This window comes from Phalacrocorax aristotelis, chromosome 4 (assembly GCF_949628215.1).
Source record: "Phalacrocorax aristotelis chromosome 4, bGulAri2.1, whole genome shotgun sequence".
Lineage (NCBI taxonomy): Eukaryota > Metazoa > Chordata > Aves > Suliformes > Phalacrocoracidae > Phalacrocorax > Phalacrocorax aristotelis.
Window position 1 is genome coordinate 7,035,982 of NC_134279.1, and position 22,663 is coordinate 7,058,644.

The following is a 22,663-nucleotide window of genomic DNA, read 5'->3' on the forward strand; positions in this document are numbered from 1 at the left end:
GCCGTGCCCAGAGCTCACAAGTTTCTTTTTTGGAACTTCCTGGAAGTTTGGAGGAAGGAGAACAGCATTTGTCTTAGCCTCATCCCAACGGGGAGTCGGGGTGTGCACCCAGAGCATGCACCCCTCGCTGCTACCAGGGAAGTCCTGCACTGTCAACAACCAAGCTCAGATCCACCACTTCCCAAAAGATCTCCAGTCGCACACTAAAATAGTGGCTACCGTTCTCATTTTTCTCACCATGCAGCTAACTCTAGGCAGCTTTGGTTAATGGCATGCAACTTCACAGATGAATATTCCACACAGCTTTATGAAGGAAGGTAATACAAGCAGTTGGTGGTATAAAGTGGGAGACTGTGTGTTCGGCTGAATGAGACCGGAAGATGTCCTGCAGCTCTAACTAGGACTCTGGAAGTGTGAATACAGTTAGTGGCTTCCTCACAAATTTCCTCTCTAACTGTGTGTCACATCTGTGCTCTTGTTTTCCACTTGTAAAATGGAGCCCATAATATTTCTCAGATCTATTTCTTTGGTCCTACTTGTCCACTTTTGTTGTCACAGGCATATTTCCACTACTACCTACCTGAGTTCAGCGCATTTTAAGTAGAAATAAACCCTCCTTTTACCCGAGACCTCCATGCACCACTGTAACATCAATTCCTAACACAGCATGACAAAAACTGTCTCTGAATATTGCAAATGCAGTCTCTTTCTTACCTTCATTTACTTCATCATTTTCTTTGTCCACTTGTGCTTTCAGAACATAACGTTTTATCAGTCTTTTCATTATTTGCTGCCAGATTAAAACAGTTATATAACCAGGTGAGCATATATAATTAAACACTATTCACTTTTCTTTCTTAACTGTCTCCCTCACATCTGAATAAGCGAAAGAATGAACAGCCCCAGATGAAGCAGTTGCCTCATATGGCCTTTTTGGTGCCATGATGAGATTCATCATTACGATAAAGCACCTTTCTCACCCAATTACCTTTTATTTACAGAGTACCACAACCTCTTGTAGGGAACAGGACAACCAGAAAATCTGACTAAACACCTAATTTAGGCTTTAAGTGGCTTCATAACAGGTCCACTCTCTGTTAAATTCAGTTAACATGTGAAAGGATGTGTAATAGGAAGAGATAAATATTTACCTTTTACAAAGAAAGAAAGAAAAGTTGAGATTTTACAGTACGGCAGTGCAATGTCAGCTGTAAAGGATTCATTTAGAGTGTATCTGTATTTTTATACCGTAACTGCCAGGGTTCCCTGTATGTACTAATGTTCTTGTACTGTGTTAGCAAACCTAACCTAATGCAGGTCATCTAACAGAATTTGCACATTTTCACTAGGGGAACAAGAGCTCCTACTTACTCTTTTATTTCTGAGCTGGGAAGAAGACAGGAAGGTAATATCTGACAAACTCCTCTTAACAAAAAGGAGCATTCCCATCTGTAGGAATGTTGAATGTCACATCTCAGATCACGAGAAGAAAGGGAGGGAAAGTAACGCCAACCTAGTCAGCTCAATGCTTTCACATCCCTTCCCCAGAAATCAGGTTCAGATGTTTGCTTCTCACACTTTCCAAGCTGGGACATCAAAGGAAAATTTGAGTTTTGTACGGGCTAGTTTTTAAATCTTCGAATAATTTTAAGCTTTAAAGCTTCAAACAATGGGGCTTGAATAACCACTGTCTTTTTTCCCAGTAGCATCCTGGAGGTTGATTTCTACACAGAAGGTTTTCTTTATCTGGTGAAAGCAAAACCTACTTAAAACACAAAATTCTGCTAGTACCTCCACACAGTTCTATTACTCAAAACAGCGGCCACTGTATGTACTTACCTGATAGCGCGTCGGCTGATTGAGAATGCTGTTAAAACTGTGCGATTCAAAAACTCTGGAGTTCGACTGAGTGAAAAGGTTTAACTAGAAAGGAATAAGACAAAACTGAAATGTATCATGGAATTCACAGGCATAATTCAGCTCAATTTTTTTTTTCTTGGAGACACCTTGGGGATGTCTCCCTAGTCACTGTTTTGGTGTTTTTTTAAACACTGGTAATTTCAGCCATCCTGTTCACAGCACAGCTTCAAAGCAAATGTGCTCACACAGCTGTGGAAATAATGAGTTATGACTTGGAGGCAGGGATGAGTGGCCAGAGCAAGGAGAGACTCTCTGAACTGGCTTTAACAAAGAGCTGTTGTGGATCTGCTCTCTTAAGCATACTTTTAACTACAAATACATGCTCAAAACCATTTCTGCTTCATTCAAAATGTTTTTCCAAAGCACCACTTTCAGGAATAGCAATCCATTTAGAAAAAACGATCATTGTTCAATTATTTGAGGACCACAAAGCCATCAGATCCCCAATAATTTAAGATTTTCATAGCAGTGGGCTAGAAACAGAAGGGGAAAAAAGTCACCATGGACAAGATGTGGAAGGTTTGTTAATACCAAATCAGGGCTCTAACTGCCATGAAAAGATTTCAGTACCTACCCTAGATTTGGAATTGCCCATTCCCATTTCAATGTCCTTCTGTAGCCGCCTCCTCCTGCACTTCGAAAAGTTAATGATCCTCATGATGAAATAGAAAAAAGATTTGGGGCTTGGTACAAGACTGAATGGTGGAGGTAACGTTTTTCCATCATCAAAATACGACAGCCAAAGTTTAGAACGCGCAAACTTCCACTCTACATCACTGTCATCCTGTGTTAAGATATAAAATAAAGTATGTGCTTTGTTTTTATGAAATGCAAGACTTCTTCCAAATGACATTTACTTCAAATACCTACCCTCTCTGTTTTTACATCAAATGTTATTTGCTTGCTAGCAAGGCTCCCAGTTGTTGTGCAAAAATGCACCTAAATTTATATTTTTTTTTTTTTAGTTATCTAAGTAACTTTTTTTTTTTAGTTAAATATTTTTAAACTAAATTTCAGTTGTCTTTTAATGGCCACATCTCGTTGATAATACTTAGTTAAAGCACGTGAACCATTTAAACAAGCAATGGTTTTGCACTGAGTGAAAGCCAACATTTAAACTCCTTGCTATTTAAAGCAAAACTTTTTTGGTTTTTTAAAGTCTTGTTTTTCTCATTGAAGTGGTCCTACGAATCTGGTACTCGTGCAAGTGACCAAGTATTAGCTTCAGGGCAGACATGGCTTACAATGGTAGTCCTCACAGCTTTTTACATAACCTTGAAAGGTAACTCTCATCTATAATGGAGTACAAAAAATACAAACTTTGTTGTCATGAAGAAATCATCTTAAAAACTGACAAACTGGTTTTGTCCTAATACATGCTTACTGAAGTATTCCAAGGCTGGACTTGGTTTACTCCAAAAGTGAAAAGTTTATTATAACTATTCCTGCTGCATTCTGTGACATTTCCCAGAAGTCACTGAAGATACTGGAAATGACATATCCATTTGCACATTATATCCTGGGTAATCTCCTTTTTCCTGCTAGCGTGGGTGTGTGCCTGAGTCTATGTGAGTGTGGTACTCTTTGAACAGTATCAGAACTCGTGGTCTGGTAAACTAGCACTATAAATATAATTTTATTTGCATTTCAGCAACATCAGATTTATTTTTCAAACCCATGTTTTTAAACATGGTTAAATATTTAAATTTAAATATTTACATCTTCTCTACTTTGAATTTTCTTAACTTCTTTATTGGAGTTGGATGCTAAATAATTCTCTTTTAAGATGAAGGTACTTTGTCATCATAACAAAATTCAAATAAAATATATCTCTTTCAATAACTTTATGTGAAATTCAAATATTCCTTCAACTGAGTCGTTTGGCAGATTAGGAGAAACATTGCCACTGTGTTTTCAGGACCTAAGGCAAAGCTCAGTAAACCTAGAATCAAGTTTTAACATTGTACCTAATGTGGAAAGAAAGCACATATTACATACAGACATAGCGTGTAAGCATTGTGAAGTGTGACTTGGTCACAACAATCCTGAAGATAAGCACCTGTATCATGCTCCACGTACAGAGGCATGTAAATTTAATAAAGTATAGCCACGTATCGCTGCTGAGCATAAGTGTCTAAATCCTGCACATTTAGCTAAAAAGTTTGAGGATTGGATCTAAAAAACCAGATTTCCATTAAATAACACATCAAAATACATTTAATCCGTACCCTAATGATCCATCAAAGATTGAAGTGCTCTACATGCAATAAGCATCCCAAGGAAACTGGGAATGAACCAGCCATGTCTAAAATGTTACGCCCAGTAGCTCTGTTTTCTACTTCACAGCAGTCTTCATTTGAATGTTATTTTAGGTTTTAAGATTTCTGCATGGATGACATCTCCCTAGAAGTGTATACGTGGTACAACATGAATTACTTGTCAGATCCTGTAAGGTTCTGCAGCTCGACTGGGCGTTTAGATAAAGTCAGTCCTAGGAACATGGTATTTTTGGTGATCTCCTTTACTGAGGTTATCTCTGTGGTGTACTTTTGCACATCAAGATGCACTCATTGGAATAATTCCTACTAATTCTGCCCTTTTTCAAAATAACAGAACAACTTGAGAACACCTTGATTTTGCCCACCTCAATTTCTTGATATGAACTGTTGATCATAGCAATCAGCATGTTGAGCAGAACTACCACCATTGTTACATTGTATATGCCATAAAGAACATAACCAATGTTCTCTATGAACTTATGATCGTATTTGAGGACAACAGAGGTTACTTCAGACAAGCCAAATATTGACCAAAATAAGGTCTTGAAACTTTCTTCCACTCTGCAGAAAAAGAAAAGAGGAAGACATTATTACTAACTACACAAATAAATATGTAAGTTGTCTTTACAGTACGTGATAAACAATGTCAAGTGATTTGTCTGTGATCCAGGTTTGTAGAGCACTGATTAAAACAACAGACATGCAAAAAAGTATTTTTCACAGTCTGTTCCCTTTCTCCATTGTGCTCCACCAATCCATCACAGATAACAGAGTTGTAGTAACACGTGCAGAACAACAGTCCAGGAATTAGAAAGGTATTAAATTATATTTTGAGATGTAGCATATTCTCATCTCATTATTTTCCAGTCTAACTCTGCAGGGGGCAGCCCTTCCCTGTCCTAATAAAGCTATAAATGGGGCTGATGGGAAGGGAACCGCTGTGCTCCTTTCAAGAGCTTCTGATTAAACCTTCCATTAGGAAGGGGGCACTCACAACTGGGTAGCAGCAGGTTCAGCAACAAAACTGACAAACCAGACAGATTTCACAGGATTTGTTCAAGACTTGTTGAGATCAGCAAGAGCCAGGCACTTCAACAGGAGGCAGGCGCCTCCACACCCTTAAGGCTCTGGGTCCAGGATCCGCTGCCTCTGTGCTCGTCTCCATCCCACGGTCAGGGAGATTCCTGAGGAACCGAGCTGCCAAAGGCTCTCGGGCAGCTCTTCAAGCCTTCAGGGCCTTTCAGAGTGGAACATCTTCAAGCTCCTCTCCTCATGCTGCCATTCCTCTTTCCACCCAGGAAACACTGCTACGGGTTGACTTGTCCTGCAGTCAGGACACAGCTCACTGCAAAGCTCTATCCTGCCGCACTGAGAGGAGCACAAATGGATGCAAGCTAAGACATTTTGGTGTTCAGTGAAGATTTTGATGTGCCTTCTGTTGTACCCTACAGAATTTACTGGAAATTACTTCTTCCTCTGTGTTGCCAGGAAGTGAACCAAGAGACAGCTGTATTTTAATAACTAAAATATGTCGTTATATATGTCCTGAATTACCTGTTTTAACACTGATAAATGATTTTAAAATGCAAATAATATATGTATGGATATATAGTCTAGTAAAATAACACTGCTGTTTAAGAAATTAATATTAATAAGCATTCAAATAGTATGCATATCAAACACTGTCACAAAAGTATCATTATATTTCATTATTTACCCAAAGTAAAGACAATGAGTAAGAATAAGTGCAGAAATCAGGCTCAAATTAGGAGATGGGATGGAATGAACTACATGAAAATATGGCAGTTTTTACAGAAGTCACATCTCCGGTAGAATGATAGGAGAAAAGGAAAAATTCTGAATTTCATCATCCTGTGAAATTGCTTCTGGTTTAGAATGTCCTAAATATTTATCACTTCCAGCATCATCTTGTTTCAGGAAGTAAAAAAACCAAGCAAACAAAAACACTTTAGAGATCGTAGCAAGCAATCTCATTATATGAAGGCAGATTTAGAAACACCATTCTTCTGTACTCATGTGACTAATGGTAATAAGTAGCTCTCTGTAGATTTTAAACCTGGACCCAAAAGAGTCCACTGGAGTTCATAGATTTGTTTCAGCACTGGTCTAGGAGAGAAACACAGCGTCTACAGAACAACCATCTCTGTTTCTTGCCAAATTAAAATTATTTGGAAGCCTATTATTGACATCTGGACTAAATCTCTGTTTATCAATTAGGTCTTACAGAGCCCAGTTAAAGATTACAATCCTAGCGGTTCCTATGGGAAAATATAATTCAGAAGACATCGGTACTATTTTCTTGCAACGGGTTGTCCACAAGTCTGTGTGATTAACATAATATACAGGTAAAATTATTTTAGACTGCAATGAAAGCTTCCATTATACAAGCAGAAAGGAATTGGTCTTTTGCATTCTGCTTTCTAAGGACCTGAGATACCCCATTTCCTGCTGGCTTCAACTGCACTCAGTTTTATTTGAATGCTAGGAGAGAGCATACAATGTCTCACAGACTCTGTTACCCTAGTGAAAAACATGAAAGTTTCATATCGGCTTTTTACTTAAACAGAACTTCATACTTACGTTGTAAAGGCTGGGTTTAGTTTAGCTCCAAGGTAGTAGGAATATAGTATGAACATTCCAATCATAAATGCAAGAAATACCATAATAAAAAGGACCATAAACTTGAAGATGTCCTTAACAGTCCTTCCAAGTGAAATCTGCAAGGGCCCAAAACTCTCATTTGCAGGCAGGATATATGCAATCCGAGAAAAGCTAAGAACAACAGCAATTGCATAAAGGCCTTCAGATATTATCTGAGGATCAGATGGGAGCCATTTATCTCTAGCTGGAAGATATGAAATACAGGGGTAAATATAAGGAGTTACTCATTTATCACAATGTCAAAAAATAAATATTGATAGAATTTTTCCGCTAACATGTCTGAATTTAGTTGAGACAAAAACTGCAAGAGTCTAGTAATTGCTACTCTATTCCTATTTCCTTTAAGTCACAAACGATGAATATAAGTTACATTACCTTTTGCCTGAAGAAAAACTGTACTTGAAGAAACATGACATTTTCTTCTACAGTTTGCATTTTAACCTGAACTATGTAACAACAAACAATTCCTTATTGCTTTTCTTAACACAACTCTATTATTTGCTATCTTAAGAAGCACTATGCTAAAGCCAAAAATTTATTCACATTTTGGTGCTTTATTGATGGGAAGTTAACAGTGTTGGTTGATGAACAATTTTATTCATTAATCACACCGAGCTTTTGCCATTGTTCCAAGTTCAGGATAAAACCTAGTTCCCTTTGAAATAATGACGATTTTTGCCATTTACCTCAATGGAAATAGGATCGTGATTTTTACACACGGTATGCACAGAAACAGTTGAGTTACATACAAATTCATAAATTGCTTATTACGTGAATTAATGCACCATCTTAGCAAAATTACACTGAATTAAAATGTGTTTCATATCAAAATACTATGTGTTTCTAAATGTGCATTTACATACGTACAAATTCAGATTGATTATGTAGCAATTAATGTAAATAACAAAACCAAGTCTGCTATTATAATATATTGAAGTTCATAAAGCATATGCTAATATACACAGCCAGCAGCAAATACAGCCTTTGCTGATGTTGCAAATAGAGATTCATCACACCTTTAATTACAATTTCTTCACTGCAGTAACTGCTTAGTACTTTCATTCTATTTGAGCTGATCTTTTCTGGGCTAGCATCCTCCTTTCAGCAGGAAATGCTGACAGATATTTATGAATATTCATGAACTATATCGAACTACTGCCCCAAACAAAAAAAAATGCACATCAAAATTTTATCTGTGGTGCACTAAGTCAAGAATAAAATATAGCTTGCAAATGTTTAAAATCAAGAGAGTCAAATTTAGCTCTAGAATATAAAGAGTTACAACAAAATTATGGACAGCTACATTGGAACTGATTTTGTCCTTATGCCTGTTGTTTGGTTTTAATATATTAACAAACTTATTTGTCAAATTAGCATCTTAACAGCTGTTGTTTAAATAGCATAGAAACAAAAATATTGAGGCAGGAGTGGTTAGACAATGCTATTAACACAAATATATGCAAATATTAATCTTAAGGCTTCGGAATGTTAGTGTATCCTATCAGTTTTCCTGTGTTCAGATCTGTATTGCAGAAAAGTTAAACTCACCGTAAGTAAAATACTCTATTTCTGGAGGAAGTGTGACCTCAGAGAGATCATTCTCCTCAATGTAGTTGTCCACATATTGTTGTGCTTTTGTGGCCTGCAGGAATGCCAGAAGCCTCGCTGTGAAAGCGGCAATGAAAATGGACAGCATCCCAAAATCCAAAACATTCCATAACTGCAAAATATATTCCCTGGGTCCTTCCAGCCACAGCTCTTTGCATTCTGACCACATCATACCTGCAACAAGAAATTAAAAAACATGGCAGTGTTGGCCAAACTCTTGGCATTTCTGCATTCTCCCATTTCTTGAAACCAGGTCGTACCAGCAGAGAAAAATTCACTTATTTGCAGCGTCACAGCATCATCATACCCCTTGAGTAAGGTTCTCTTGGTTTCAACAGGGTTGATCAAGGTATTAGTTGATACATGGGGACAAAGCTCAGACATCTCCACATAGGGTGGCATAGAGCCACAACTTTGCAGTGGAAGTATTACAGCCTAACAACGTAACAGTATGCTGTACTTCTAAAGAAGAAAAAGTGTTAAATGTTGAAAAACAACTCCTCTCATTTCCTTACCATTTACATTCATAAAACACTTCTGAATCAGACAGATTCATTTTTACAGAGGAGCACAACTACCCAACTACATGGATGACCAAATATAAAGGGTACAGTTATACTACTGGTTCTCCACTTTACAGAGTAAGATGCTTTTCAGCACAGAAAGTAGAATTTGGCTATGTGTAATTCAGTTTTCTTACTCAAACTTCTCCTTGGAAATTCATTTACATGGATTTAATCCAGATCACAGCCCCATGATCACTGTGAGATGTAGTTGTTGGGAATCAAGACTTTTTCTTACTTCAAAAAAGTTGAAGGCAAAAAGAACCCCAAACCCAAACAAAGAAGAAAACCACAACCCCACAGCTCTTTTTCTTGTTTCCCTGGTGGGGTAATTCAGAGAGGGTACTGCTGCCATCCCAAGCATGAGCTGGATTGGCTTGAAGCTGGCTGTCTCTTGAGTACCCAAGAAATTTCTCACAGTGACTGAGTCCTAAAGACCACCAAAACCTCAGTCCTTGCCTTCAGTCAAACAAAGAGGCTGCTCCCTGCAAGTATATGCTTGGACTACAAAAGGCAGCATACAAGGTATATGCATCTCCCTACCCTAACATAGTTTAAGAGAAAGCAGTGATTAAATCAGGAGATACAGGGGATTCAAAAGGCTGAGCAAGGCACCTTCATGCAGCAGCCACAGTAACACCTCCTTTTTCTTCCACAGCCTGTAAAAGCTGAGAACACTACATTATCAGGTGGCTGACTGACTTTTTGTTACATAAAGCACCTGACTTTGATGAAATGCTAGAAGATAGCATCTCCTGCCATACAGAGTCTCAAACAGGCTGACAGCTGATCAGTTGAGGGGGGACAGGAGGTGGCAGGAAACAAACAACCAAAAAAAGCCACAGACAAAAAAAAAAAACCAACCACCCCCACCCCACCCCCCAAAAAAACCACCAACAAACCCCAAGTAATGAGAACTGACTCATTAGCCCCTTGACACTGGTAGAAACTGTGACTTCCCCAAATGCTACCGAAGCACCGATGCCACGTAAGCACTGGGGTGCTAGCACATTAACACCGAGCAGTAGGGACTCCTGACCTTCTGGCACATACAGTACCATAAGCTTCCTAACACCATTAAAAAAAAGTATAATCTCTGTGGTGTTCTCTTCAGCAAACCTGTTACAAATGCCAGAATTACCAAACAGTGCAGCAAATCAGCAAACAAAATTTTACCCTGTGCCACAAGAGGGGCAGCACAGAGATGCTCTGATGGTCTCACCAGTTCTAGTGCACTGTTATCTGCCCTAAGCGTTTATTCTAACCATGCAGCAGCTGGAACAATAGTTTGGGATGCGGGCTTCTCTCCTTTGTTTTAGAATTTATATTGGCAGAAAAGCAGTTGACATAAAGATTGAAGGGGTAATATACCTACCAAGTACCCATACCATGATCAGCATTTCTGTCCAGGTGAACTGGGTAGTCTTCACCCTAAAGATCTGCTTAGGGTAATCAGTAACAGTGACATTCGGTAGCGTTGTTATACCTTCAAATCTGTCTGAAGCATTGAACACCAGCAGGCCTAGGAAAATAATGAAGGATGCTGCATGTGCCACAAATTTCATAAACGGGCTTCGAAGAATTCTTCCAAGCTGCAAAGGCAGAATGAAAGCAGTCACTCAGTTTCCTCAAAGAAACCAACTCTTTCATCAGGCATTTCAGAAGCATAAATGGGCATTCAGAGCTCAGGGCAGTCTGAAACCTCATTTTTAAAGGATACCCTTCCAAGTGCACTGAACTGTGATGCTTTACCATTTCAGACAAGAATCTCCCAAAATCAGCCTCCTGTTAGTGAGTGTTCATGTTATTCCATAAACTCTAGATGGCAATGTTTGAGGGGAAACACTACAAGGAATTACAAAATGTTACAATGGCTGTGACCAGAAAGGGTTTGATCTAACATCCACAGATACCAATGGGGGGGCAGAAGCAAGCCCATGGAAATTAAATAAATGAAATCTCTAAGGAGCAAAATGCTTTCCCTACCAACAAATGCACACTATTAGCTTGTCTATGACTACAGCTCTAGAAAAAAAATTACAGACTCATCTTCTCCTCTCTGGCTACTGTATTCCACACACAGGATATATGTCCAGAGCTATAAGTGCCAAATGAATAACCTGTGTCTACTAAAAATAACGCCTGTTCCATCACAACGGACTAAAAGGACAAGATCAGAAATATTACTATTTTCAAATAAATTCAGCTGATTCCATTTGCATCTGCACCTGGTAGAAGGACAAAACAGCAACAGCAGAGGCAGTCTGTCTGCACCAGAAGACCACACTGGGAAGAGCAGTGGGCCTGTTGCTGTTACTGTATGAAAAAGAAGAGTCTGTGATCCCATCAGTACTACCCTTATCCTGCAAGCTAGTATCAAAAGTGCCAAGCTATAAATAAGGCCACTCCTCTGAGTGGCAGCAAAGGGTTCACATGGCCAGTGCTGCTGCAACTCCCCAACCCATACTCAAAAAAAGGCAGGTATCAGAGAGGCTGGACCACTGACAGCAATTTGTGCGTTGGCTCAAGCACACAGATGGCACTGAGATTCCCTATGGACACTCTTTGGAGACCTCTTGGGAGAATGCACAGGTAGGTTTCCTTGTCCTTCCCAGCCTACTTCCCTTTGGGAGGAGTAGTACCTTTGAAATACGCCTTCTTTCTGTGGCCTGAGTGGGACAAGGCTTGTCCCATCTCCACACATGGTGTGACAAGGTAGATGCTAGACTGGCTTCTTTGTCTTAGCTGCTGCATACCTCTTAAGGCCAAAGGTCTTCTGTCTCCTTTAGTACCACAGAACAGTACACTGCTTCACACATAATGCCTGGCCTTTAGTGATGTTAATATACAGTTCTAATGTGACAAACTATCACTACACCACCAATATTAAGCAATATTCCAAAATCCCCTGCGAAGAGCTGCGATATCAGCAGTATCGTATAAGACGACAAAAACAAGTTCAGCAGATGGGGAAGTGGAAGTAGCTTTCTTATTTCAAGGAATGGTCTTCCTGAAACTGGGGTCAGCTACTATGAACTCAGCAGACCAGCACACACCAAATAGCATTTACTACCTGTGCAAACAATCTCAGGTTCCCTTCCTGCTCCTGACCTTTAGAAAGCATTTTGAAATTACAATATCAAACAACTGACCTGAATGTACAGTACTTTTATTTGACATGAGCACTAGGTAAAATGTCAGGTGTTTCTGGTACTGGGAATTAAAGCTCAAGGACAAATGTCACTTTTCCATATTAGACACCAGCTAAAAATATATTAATATGTTTCTATGACAAGGAGCTGTGAGTGAGGAATATCTTTACTACAGATATTCACGGAAAGTGCCATTTCAGAGAATAAGTAAAGTAACAATTATACTATTTTCACAAAGATTAATCTTTAAAGTAAATAAATATTTAACACAGAAAAGACTTCAGGCTCCCTTGAAATATGCAGGAGGTGAGCAAAATCTTACCCTTTTCGAGGTGAACTACAAAGGCAAAATATAAATGAATGAAACTCACATTTCTTTACTGTACGCTTGTTAAGGAAATAAAATCGAAAGACCACATCATCCAGCACAGAAGTAAATTTACTTGACATTTTTTAAAAAGTTAATGTAACAGAAATCTTTCTTCTGATTTATCAAAGATCTATCAATATACTTCATTTGCAGATGATCCACATGTTACAGGCTATAAAGATTTCAAAGAAACTGCTGTTATTTTCCTTGTGAGATCATCAGGAAAGCAGGAAGCACCCATATGTTTTCATATAATTTTAAAGAGGTAAGAGTTAACAGTTACGCTTCTTTACAAATATACCCTACCACATGGTTGGAATACTGTGTTTAATTTAATTTTGGCCCTGTGGTTCACCTGGTAAACAGACCTCCTAGGGCAGGAATTAACAAATATTTTACTTAAGTTCTGCATCAGTGAAGTCAACAGATGTTCTCCTAATGGTTTATGTGTGAACAGCATCAGATCTTAAGATGCCAGAGAAGACCTAATACAGAGTCTGAGTGATGACTTTCAAAAAATCCATGTTTATTAATGCAAATAAAATTACATAGCCAAGATTGTGAGGTGAGCGTGATCTACAGAAATTTTAAAAAGAAAAAAAAAAGCTCTCAGATAAGGTTTTTTTCTTTCTTTAAACATCACAACAACTCATTTTCATGCTTCATCACTGTGCTCCCCTCTTCACAGTGCAAATAAAATAAATAGCATCTTTTGGCTCAAGACTAGAGATGACTAAAAATATAATTAATTAGTTAAAATTTGGAAACAGCTGCATTAGAGGTACAATATTGAATTCTGAATGCCAGAAATTGAAAAACAGCTCCCAGAATAGTACAAGATACGTAATTTATAAAATTCAGTACCCTGCTACATGGTGCAATCCAATAACCAATGGCTAGAAACGGAAGGCCCAGTGCCACAACCAGCACAACCAGACACTTGATAGCTATGGTCTGCTCCCGTAATCCTGAGAGATTTTCATACCAGATAGTCAGTAGCTGTTGCTGACAGTTTGGATGGGCCACAAACTGTAAAGAAAAAGAAAGAAAACCAAGACATATTATAATGTATAAGAAGAGTTTTTTAACTGCTACATTCATGATCACTTTAAGTATCTGGTGTTTTGACCATAAGAACCATGTTCTTTCTCCTTTCCTTTAAAATAAAGGTTAATAAATAAAGAAGAAACTGCTGAGCTGATTTAAAGCAGCACTTTGGGGACAAGGTTGCACATGTAGACAGCCATCGCTGATAGAAGCTTTTTATGCATTATTAGAACAGCTTCACATACCCGACAGGATCCTGTCAGTGGAACCTCAGTCCTAACTTCCAACAGTTTCTCAGCAAATCAAGCTGACCCAAGGCACCTGCAGAATTTCTGTGTAAACTGTAAATTCTGGTCTGATCAGAATCCACCGTTAGCCTCTTCCCCTCCTGCACATGCTCTTCACAGACCTCCTCAAACATCATCGCCATTTGATTGGGTTATTTGACAAAGGCTCCAAATACCTCCTTAACTATCTATGTTTTCAGTCTAAAACTTACTGAGGAAGGAAATAAATGAAGCAAAAGTATAGTACCTCACCAGAACACACAGAGATGAACACTGAAGGGGTTTCTTCTCTTAGTACCATCAATGGTGCTAGCTATCACCTCTACTTAGATGTACTTGGGATTTGAAAAATAATCAGAAGCCACTTACTACAAATACATTCTTATGTTTGTGGAAAATAAAATTTAGCATTCAGTAATACAAAGAAATTCTATTTTGTGACCCAGATGAAAAGATCATCTTATGGTTTTGATGATGCTCAAAGGACTAACAGATTGTATTTTGCTCTACAGTTTTGTATTTTCCTCTAAGTTCATGCCTTTGATGCTATCTTAGCTGAAAAATATGAAATCCTCAAATTCGCCCGTTTTCGAAAATAACTTTTTCTTTTCAACTACTTTAAGATTTTAAAGGACCCTGAATGTACAGATTGTTATCGCTATACAGCCTTACTCTATTCTTTGTGTTTTAATGAGCTGTTAACAGCTTAACAACACACAGGAGGCTCAGATAAGATCTGAGGTGCATACTTTAATAAAACCGTAAGCATTTCAGTGATTTCTGAGCAAGATAATCTTATTTTTAATGAATTCTTTTATGAGATGTTCCTTTTATCTTTGCATATTTACATTATTATTTATCAATTAAGTATTTGCTCTTTTTTTTTTTTCCTATAGCAGAAGGACTAAAAGGTATCGCACATAATAGTGGAAACCACAAGAGTAGATGTGTACAGATACCTGGATAAATATAGTCTCTGATAAAATGACTAAAAGTTGACACGTTCAGGCATTTAAAGAATGTCCTGATTGTCAGTAGTCTCAGCATACAGAGATACCACTGAATTTCAATTCATTGAACGTCCAGGCCATTTCTGGAATGTTCAACCCTACAACCAAATTTTGGTACATATTTTTCTTGTACCCAGACACGGAGACATGAAAGACGACTCTCTTTTGGCCTAACTGATGCCCGCTGAAGTCGATAGTAAAATTTCAACTGACCTTAACCAAGCAGAGCCAAGACATCATCAAGGACTTCTGTAGCCAACTGCTTTAAAATGGGGAAGCCAGACAAACATCAGGACAAAGAAATAGGGCATCAAGTGAATTTATTGGGATCTAGTCACAAAGAGACATTCAGACGAGTGGAAAAAAAGGCTTAGGATTAAGGCTCAACTTCTCCTCAGACACTTATTACAACACAAACTTGCTCTCCTGAGCCTTTGCTGTAAGTTTTATTCGTCCCTAGCTTCCACAAATTCTTCCCTAAGTGTCCCAAATTTGAAACGGAGCAGAGATTTAAATGTTAAGATACTAACCTGGCACATATTAAGGACATAGTAACCACTACAAAAAAAAGAGCCAAAACCAACAGTCAACTTCCATCTTCCTCCTATGCAGTAAATGCATACAAACGTTATTTTCCTAGCTTCAGTAAGATTTCCGTATGGTCACAGGGAAAGGGAATCATTCCCTAATTAATTATGGAACAATAAAACAAGCTGCTGTCAACAACCGCACTTGTTTAGATATGCTTTAAGTTTTATTTTACTAAAATCACTTTTGATTGAGTTTGTTGAAGGGGGGAGCATGTATTGCTCTGTTTTTAAAGCACTTTTGTATTTCGTTAGGATGAAGCAATGTGGACAGAGGAGACTCTGCAGCCACTCTACCAGGATCATGTCATGTAACCAGGAGTGCTTAGTCCATGTTGGTTGCTGGTACTGAAGAAACATAAGGGATATGAGGGAAGAGGAATTATGTAGCTCCCCATGTTCTTTGCCCATTGGTTTTACATTTCTTGTTAAGCCCATTTCTAAAGTGTTACCATACTCGTCATTATCCCTGTTACTATTATACCACGTCCTGTGAGACCGCCACATCACAAGAGCGGGTGGGACATCAGTTAAGCACAAGGGTAAACAGCCTAGTTATCACAGCAATTTGAAGAAATCTGGTAATATACTTGTCACATTGGCTGACAATAACTAGTAAATTGGAGTAAAGAACGCTAGGCAGTTTCACAAAAAGGAGTTGAAAATAATTCTGATAACTCATAATCCATTTTGGATTGAGTGAGATTTGATCCGAGTTGCTTATACTTTAAAAAAAATACTGTAAACTTGGCTATCCATTTCATTACCCTTTGTACTCTGTTGAGATCATAATGTACTATATACGCTGTTGTTTGCCAGGTCTTGCCTGCAAAACTCCATGTATATATTCCAAATCTCATTAAAAAGTGCACAGAGTAGTGCGATAGGGCTGACTTCTTTAAAAAAATCAATTTAAATAATTGGCAATGAAAACAGAGAACCTTAAAACTCTCAAGAGGAGGAATATTAAGCTGTTGCATAAACTTGAAAAAGGGAAGCAGTCTTCGTATTTTAATCTACTTTGCTCTAAAATGGAAGTCCTGAAGTATTTTGGTGTGTGATTCATTAACCAGTTAAATCACATATTAATGCAGTTTCAACCTGTAGTGGAATGGTCAACAGAAATAAAGAAGATGATTTTAAAATTCTTTTAAGAAATGAATGCCAACTTGAACTGTTGTCACCTTTGAACCTTAGGCACCATAAACACCGCCAGCCTGGCCCACTTGAAAGAGAGAGACTCTTTCCTGTGTGCTTGTGCATTCTGACATATGCCCCTAGCCTCTTTTGCTCAGATAAATTTCATTCTCAATTCAGGACATCAAGGGAGAAATCCCACAGCAGATTAACTGTGGCCAAAGACAGGAAAGTAAATAATTACTTCAAATTACAAAGACATTTTTAAAAAGCAGGCTTAAAACTGCAGAGAAGAGGAGAGAGAACACCCTCGTTCCTCCCTGAGGAGATCACATCGCAGGGAGGACACCCTGAGAGAACACACCATTCCTCCCATTACCAGAGGGAATAGGAAGAAACAGCAAAGGAGCTTTGAGGGAGCTCACCTAAGGCTACGAATCAGCCCACAGGCCCTCTTGCATCTCATCCAGAGCTGCCTGCTATTTTATTCCTCCTGGTTTATCAACATCTTGATCTGCCTCTAAGAGGAGATCTGCCAGTGCTATAATTTCCCCCAGAAAATGGAGGAGTTAATAAGATGCCAATAGTTATGGCAAGTTCTTTTCTGGCAGTAAGTCTAAGTGCTTGCAAGAAGATCCTAGCAACTTATTTAACTGTTGGCAACTGCACAATACGCACGACTTCCAAGCCCTCAGAGCAACTCCTGTTACTTCTCCCATCCGTAAAAGATCTGAAATTCATCCTTCTCTCCAGCTCTGCTGAAACATTTGAATTTATGATTTTGTTGTTTTTATTTTCAACAACTGCAGCCTCTTCTATGTTTCCCACCCCCCCCATATATCTGTCTCCCCTCCAGCTTCATCTCCTCTGAGAACAGTAGATTCACATCATATTTTACCCACCGATCACATCATCTTACAACCTTGTCCCTTCTGCATTTCTCTTCTCTCATCCTACTTTCCATGCAGTTTCTTACTTTTCATTACATAGTGTTCTTATTATCTTATTGATCTTATTAACAGATATATATCTAAAATTTTAGGATCCAATCCAAACCCCAGTGAACAAAGATGCATAAGGACAGTGTCTGGTCACTAAAAAAAAAAAACAAACCCCAATTTTAATTTAGCTGCTTTTCTTGGCATAATTGATTGTAACACTTCAGATGCATTCTGTTTCATGACTGTGACCAAGTCATCACTATGTAAATATTTTTCTGTATGACTAAGAGTAATTATAATATTATTTATTCCTAACATCCTAATGACAGTTTAGACATAGCAGGAACGGATCCCAGCAAACTCTGATACACAAACACATAACATATAAAGAGCACTTTGAATCTTCTTTCTTATTTATCAATTTGAAATGTCAGTGTTTGAAAATTAAATCCTGTGATTTTATTCAAACTCTTACTGATTTAACTTGGAAATTCTACTCTGATTTTTTTTAATCTCAGCAAGAACTGCAGAACCTGGCCCAGAGTCAGCAACTTCTCTGAAATTTTGTTGGCAATCTAAAGACAGAGTTAAGATACAACACTAAAAGCACTACTGCAGCAGCCATTCAGCATACAGCATACTTAGTCCTTCGCTATTGGGGCTGCAGTTTCAGAACCTCAGCTTCAAAATCACATCCTATTTACAAGATGGGCTACACTTTAATGCAGTACCCAGCGTACTAAGTGCAAGAGTTGCACTACTAATAGAAATAAAATCTTCATTTCCCTAGCAGTGAACTTCTGAGCACGTTTGCTCACTTGTCATATGCTCTTTCCTGTCTCTCCTCCCTCTGAAACAGCCACACGGCTCATTAACCATTTCATGGACCTGCGGTTCTGTTTGGCTGTACTGCCTCTTGCAACAGTGAACCAACCCTGAAGGAGCTGACCCAGAAGCACAGCTAGAAATACTGAAAGCTACAAAACAGAAGCCACATCCTTGTCTTCCTCCTACAGTTACAGGGCTGAAAGCGTCCCGTGTGTAATTCCCACACCTGAGTCTATTCTACAGTCAGAATATCGCTATAACCTGCCACAGTTGTAATGGAGCCAGTCCCAGCATCAATGGACCACTGTGGCAGAGACATTTTGTGGCTCAATCCTTGTCACGCCCTCTGTAATGGCCATTTACAGGGAACAGCACATGTATGAACATGGTAACAACTCTGCATCACCTGTTTACTTCCTTCCACCAATCCCATTAGTTTTTTAGGTTCTGAAGTGTATTTGTCATGAATTGGAGTACAAACCTGGAGTTTATCTACAAATAATTTCTCTCTTGCAAGAGGAGAGAACAAGTTTGCTATGTGGAATTGTCTTTTTTTGCACTATGTAGGTTATTGTTATTCTTAGCAGACCTTTGCTCAGCAATGAATTTCATCAGTGACAATGACCTCTTAGAAGAAAACCACAGTCTTCAGCAAGAAAGCTGAGACAGAAGACTCAGCAAAGGTCTGGTAACATTAATATGCACAAGAATTCATATGTTATTTAGATACAATAAGCATGCTTACGTACTTTGATTCTTTCCCTGTTCCATTCTTTTTAATTAATTCAATACTTGTATATATTTACTTTGAATTTTGGTGATTAATATGCCTTTACCTGCTGCAGACCAACTCTATACTGGAAACAATGATTTGCTGTGTGGGATCTGTGTTTACAATTTCTGTTAACCATCTTTTGGGGACATAATAAATACCAACATTTCCCAGTTGTTCTTGCAGGTTGCTTACAATTAATTTTGTAATATATCGCAGATTGGCTCAACAGGTGGCCACAGAATAGTGTTGTTTTTTCTGAAAGACACAAGACTCCTTGCAGAGATGATGAAACTATAATGGCTGTTAAGAATGGAAATGATGATAATCATGTAAATAAGTAGCTGTAAATAATACATAGGCATTGCTGTGTTTCTTGAGTGCTCTCACAGCAGGACTCAGTATTAACTCTTTTCTGTGCTAGGGTAGTGGGATCTTGAAGAGAACAATATAGCTATATATTGAAAACAGCTACGGTAAATGGATATGCATTATGTCAAATCTGTGATACACAGCTCCATTTTTCAACACGTAACATTCATTCACAAAATAACTGTTCATTAAAGACTACTTTGAGAGAGGCATCAACTGAAAACACACTGATAAATACAGGTGCAAAAATGAAGAACTGAAATGAACTGATTAACTAGCCACAAAAATATTCCATACATTTTCAGGACTGAATTTAAAAATATTTTTTACAGGAACACACACAATAAATCATGTAGAATTTCTCACTATGACCCACACAGTTGCAGATAAGCTGTTTGATTTACTGTCGCAATTTAAAATAAATGAAAAAATAATATACTTAATGACAGTTTAGATGTTCTCTTTTCCTTTTTCACAGTAGTAAAAGGAAGACTTCCCCCCCCCTCAAAAGAGAGACCTATGTGTTGACAGGAACACTAATAGAAAGCTGCAAGACTTACTTCCTAGAATTTACTTGCCCAATTAAGTTACTTAAGGTAGAAAGCAAAGGTAATAAAAAGAAATAATTAACAAACCAGTTCTTTTCTTTGGTTGAAACCAACACTTTCACCAATACAGCCTTCTCTTTGGATTAGATATCACACAGACTGGCAGGAAGACGCATCCTTACTTTTACTGACTGCAAATCTGGCTCCACTGAGATCTCTTCTTTTGGCTTAATCAGGAGAAAGATCTGACCAACTGTGGATAACCTTCCTAGCACAGCTAATTATTTCATTAAAATCTCCTGGCAATTCTCAGCTGTGGAAAGTATATTAAACTAAAATCCGTCACAGTAGTCCCCTTCTGCCAGCTTCTGCCTTGTGAGAATTGTCATTACAGACGCTATGTCTCAGCAATGCATCTGACCGCCAGTTCAGAACACCAGTAGAATGATGAGATGACACTTCATTCCTATTACACTGTCCAAAAGCACTGGCTACGAGGAGTTACCTTTTTGACTTCATACTTAATGGCCAGCTTCACACGGCTCAGTGATGCTCTATGTCTCTGCGCTTCAACTGGCTCAGAATTCAAATCCCCATTCAGAATGGCCTCCACTTCTTCGGAGTCTCGGCAGAGATCAAGAACACCAACCACAAAATCCTTGCACTGCATAGACAGCTTGCGATAGTCATTCTGAAACAGAAGGGGTAAAGAAAAATGGCCCATGACAAACATGATTAAGAGTCAATGGCAAGGAACAAAGAACCTGTACAAGATGCTAAAGATTAATAGTGTGTGACTTCTATGCAGTATGTCAAGTTAGGAGTGTATCAGACATTACAGAGCTCTTGTATAGCGGAACCATTTCTTCTCTGACACAAGGTAGCCATTTGAACAGAAGATGATGACAGCTGTTTAACAGAGCATGGGAACATAACAGAATAGCATGATGAAAATAACCCAGATGGGCAGCAAGGGGAAGTCAAATGAACAAATAAGAATCGCAAAAACAATCCAGGACCAGAACTCTTGAAATACTAACTTCACCCTTGCAAAAACAATTGCAAACAATTAATGAGATAACAGGGTTGCCTCCCAGGCTATGAATACATTTCTGCTCTTTCTACACTGCTAAAATGGCTGCTTACTCTTTACTCTGATGTATACCGTATTCATTCCCCCCCTGTTTTTCTCCCCTCTGCTTCCCACTTATCCGTGGAACCACTTCACACCCAACAACCTAACTGCATAGAATAACTGTGGCATGAACTTGGACACCAGTGCTGTGGGCAAAATACCCTAAATTTCCTGTATTGGCAACACAGTAACCAGCTTCTTCAAAGGACAGTTCAAAGATAATAGGCTCCTGAGTCATTCTCTAAGAGACCACCTTTCCACTGACAACACAGCTGAACTGCAGATACACATCTCTGTAAACCTCAACTCTTTTAAGAGCTCTGTCCACCTTTCCCTTCCTCTCTCCTTCACTTCCCTGTCTATATCCATCACAAACCACTCCTCTTCCCAAAATCGCCAATTACTTTAATCTCCTTTGTTTGCTCTTGCTCCATCAGCTTTCCCTTCAGTTACTGCTGGAGTCAACAGCTCTGCCTGTGTCACCTTCTGAAAGTATATAAAGCAAACATTTGTCTTCTCAGTTATTAAAAGACAACTCCTCCCTCCTCCTATTCAGATTCTTTCCAGAACCTAATCTTTCCGTAAAGCATTTCTTCTTTTCCCCCTCACTGCTTCCATTTTGCACAGTACCATTGGCCATTTCCAGACCTGTAGCTTGTTGACTATAGCCATGAAGTCTTACTGGGTCATGCAGAAGAAAGAACTACTTGTTGCTGGTCCTTCCTCTTTCCATCTTTCCTTGGCCGCCTTCAACACTTTGGGATTGTGTCCTGAGCTACACCCATGTGCTGTGATCCTTTCTGTGCAGCTATTAAACTACTGCATCTAGGGTTTTATCCAGTTATGTCTGGCATGCTGCTCACAAGTTTCATGCTCTTCATCCTTACCCTTTTTGCTGCCTCCCTATAAGCAAGCTTATGTCTATCTTTGAGGTGCTACCTTTAAACTTCTCAGTTGCTTGTGTATGTCGACATCGCTAAGATTTCCATCTATCTTATCTCCTCTCTCTTCTGAGAAAACATTTGTGGCTACATTTCAAAATTTTAAGATAACTCTGTAAAGCATGCACATGTGAATCTTTGCTTGCACTTTTTTTTTTAATGCTTGCCTTATACCACCTATAAGCTCTTATGCGACATCTACTTCAGTAGAACCCTTGGTCTTCATTGATGTGTTCATGTCCTCTCACTTAGATTTCTAGGACTTCTTTATCTGAGCTGCAGCCTCTGATTTCCTCACACGAGGCTATATTTGGAGGAGGAAACTTGTCTGAACCTGCCAATTTTACCTTGTATCAAGTGTTTCAGTGCCCAACTGAAATAAGCAGAGCCTTCTTTTTCAATTACTCCACAGCTTTTCTTCATTTTTCCCGCTCCCCACTAGGCCACCAAAAGGCTAGTCTGAGTCCTCTGTCTCTCTACTTTT

At 38.7% G+C, this 22,663-nt stretch overlaps 1 protein-coding gene across 3 annotated transcripts in view; it reads right to left on the minus strand.

Moving 5' to 3' along the window:
• TRPC3 (transient receptor potential cation channel subfamily C member 3) overlaps positions 1 to 22,663 on the minus strand; it is a 45,138-nt gene that overhangs the window by 2,884 nt on the left and 19,591 nt on the right. For 2 of the 3 annotated variants that reach the window (XM_075090179.1, XM_075090181.1), the window contains exons 3-11: positions 20,609 to 20,794; positions 13,439 to 13,603; positions 10,428 to 10,644; positions 8,430 to 8,663; positions 6,801 to 7,065; positions 4,565 to 4,760; positions 2,495 to 2,704; positions 1,840 to 1,923; positions 715 to 790 (exon numbers count right to left, since the gene is read on the minus strand). In XM_075090179.1, coding sequence (XP_074946280.1) covers positions 715 to 790; positions 1,840 to 1,923; positions 2,495 to 2,704; positions 4,565 to 4,760; positions 6,801 to 7,065; positions 8,430 to 8,663; positions 10,428 to 10,644; positions 13,439 to 13,603; positions 20,609 to 20,794 — 1,633 coding nt within the window. The remainder of the gene's footprint in view (positions 1 to 714; positions 791 to 1,839; positions 1,924 to 2,494; positions 2,705 to 4,564; positions 4,761 to 6,800; positions 7,066 to 8,429; positions 8,664 to 10,427; positions 10,645 to 13,438; positions 13,604 to 20,608; positions 20,795 to 22,663) is intronic. The other variant, XM_075090180.1, reaches the window with a different exon arrangement.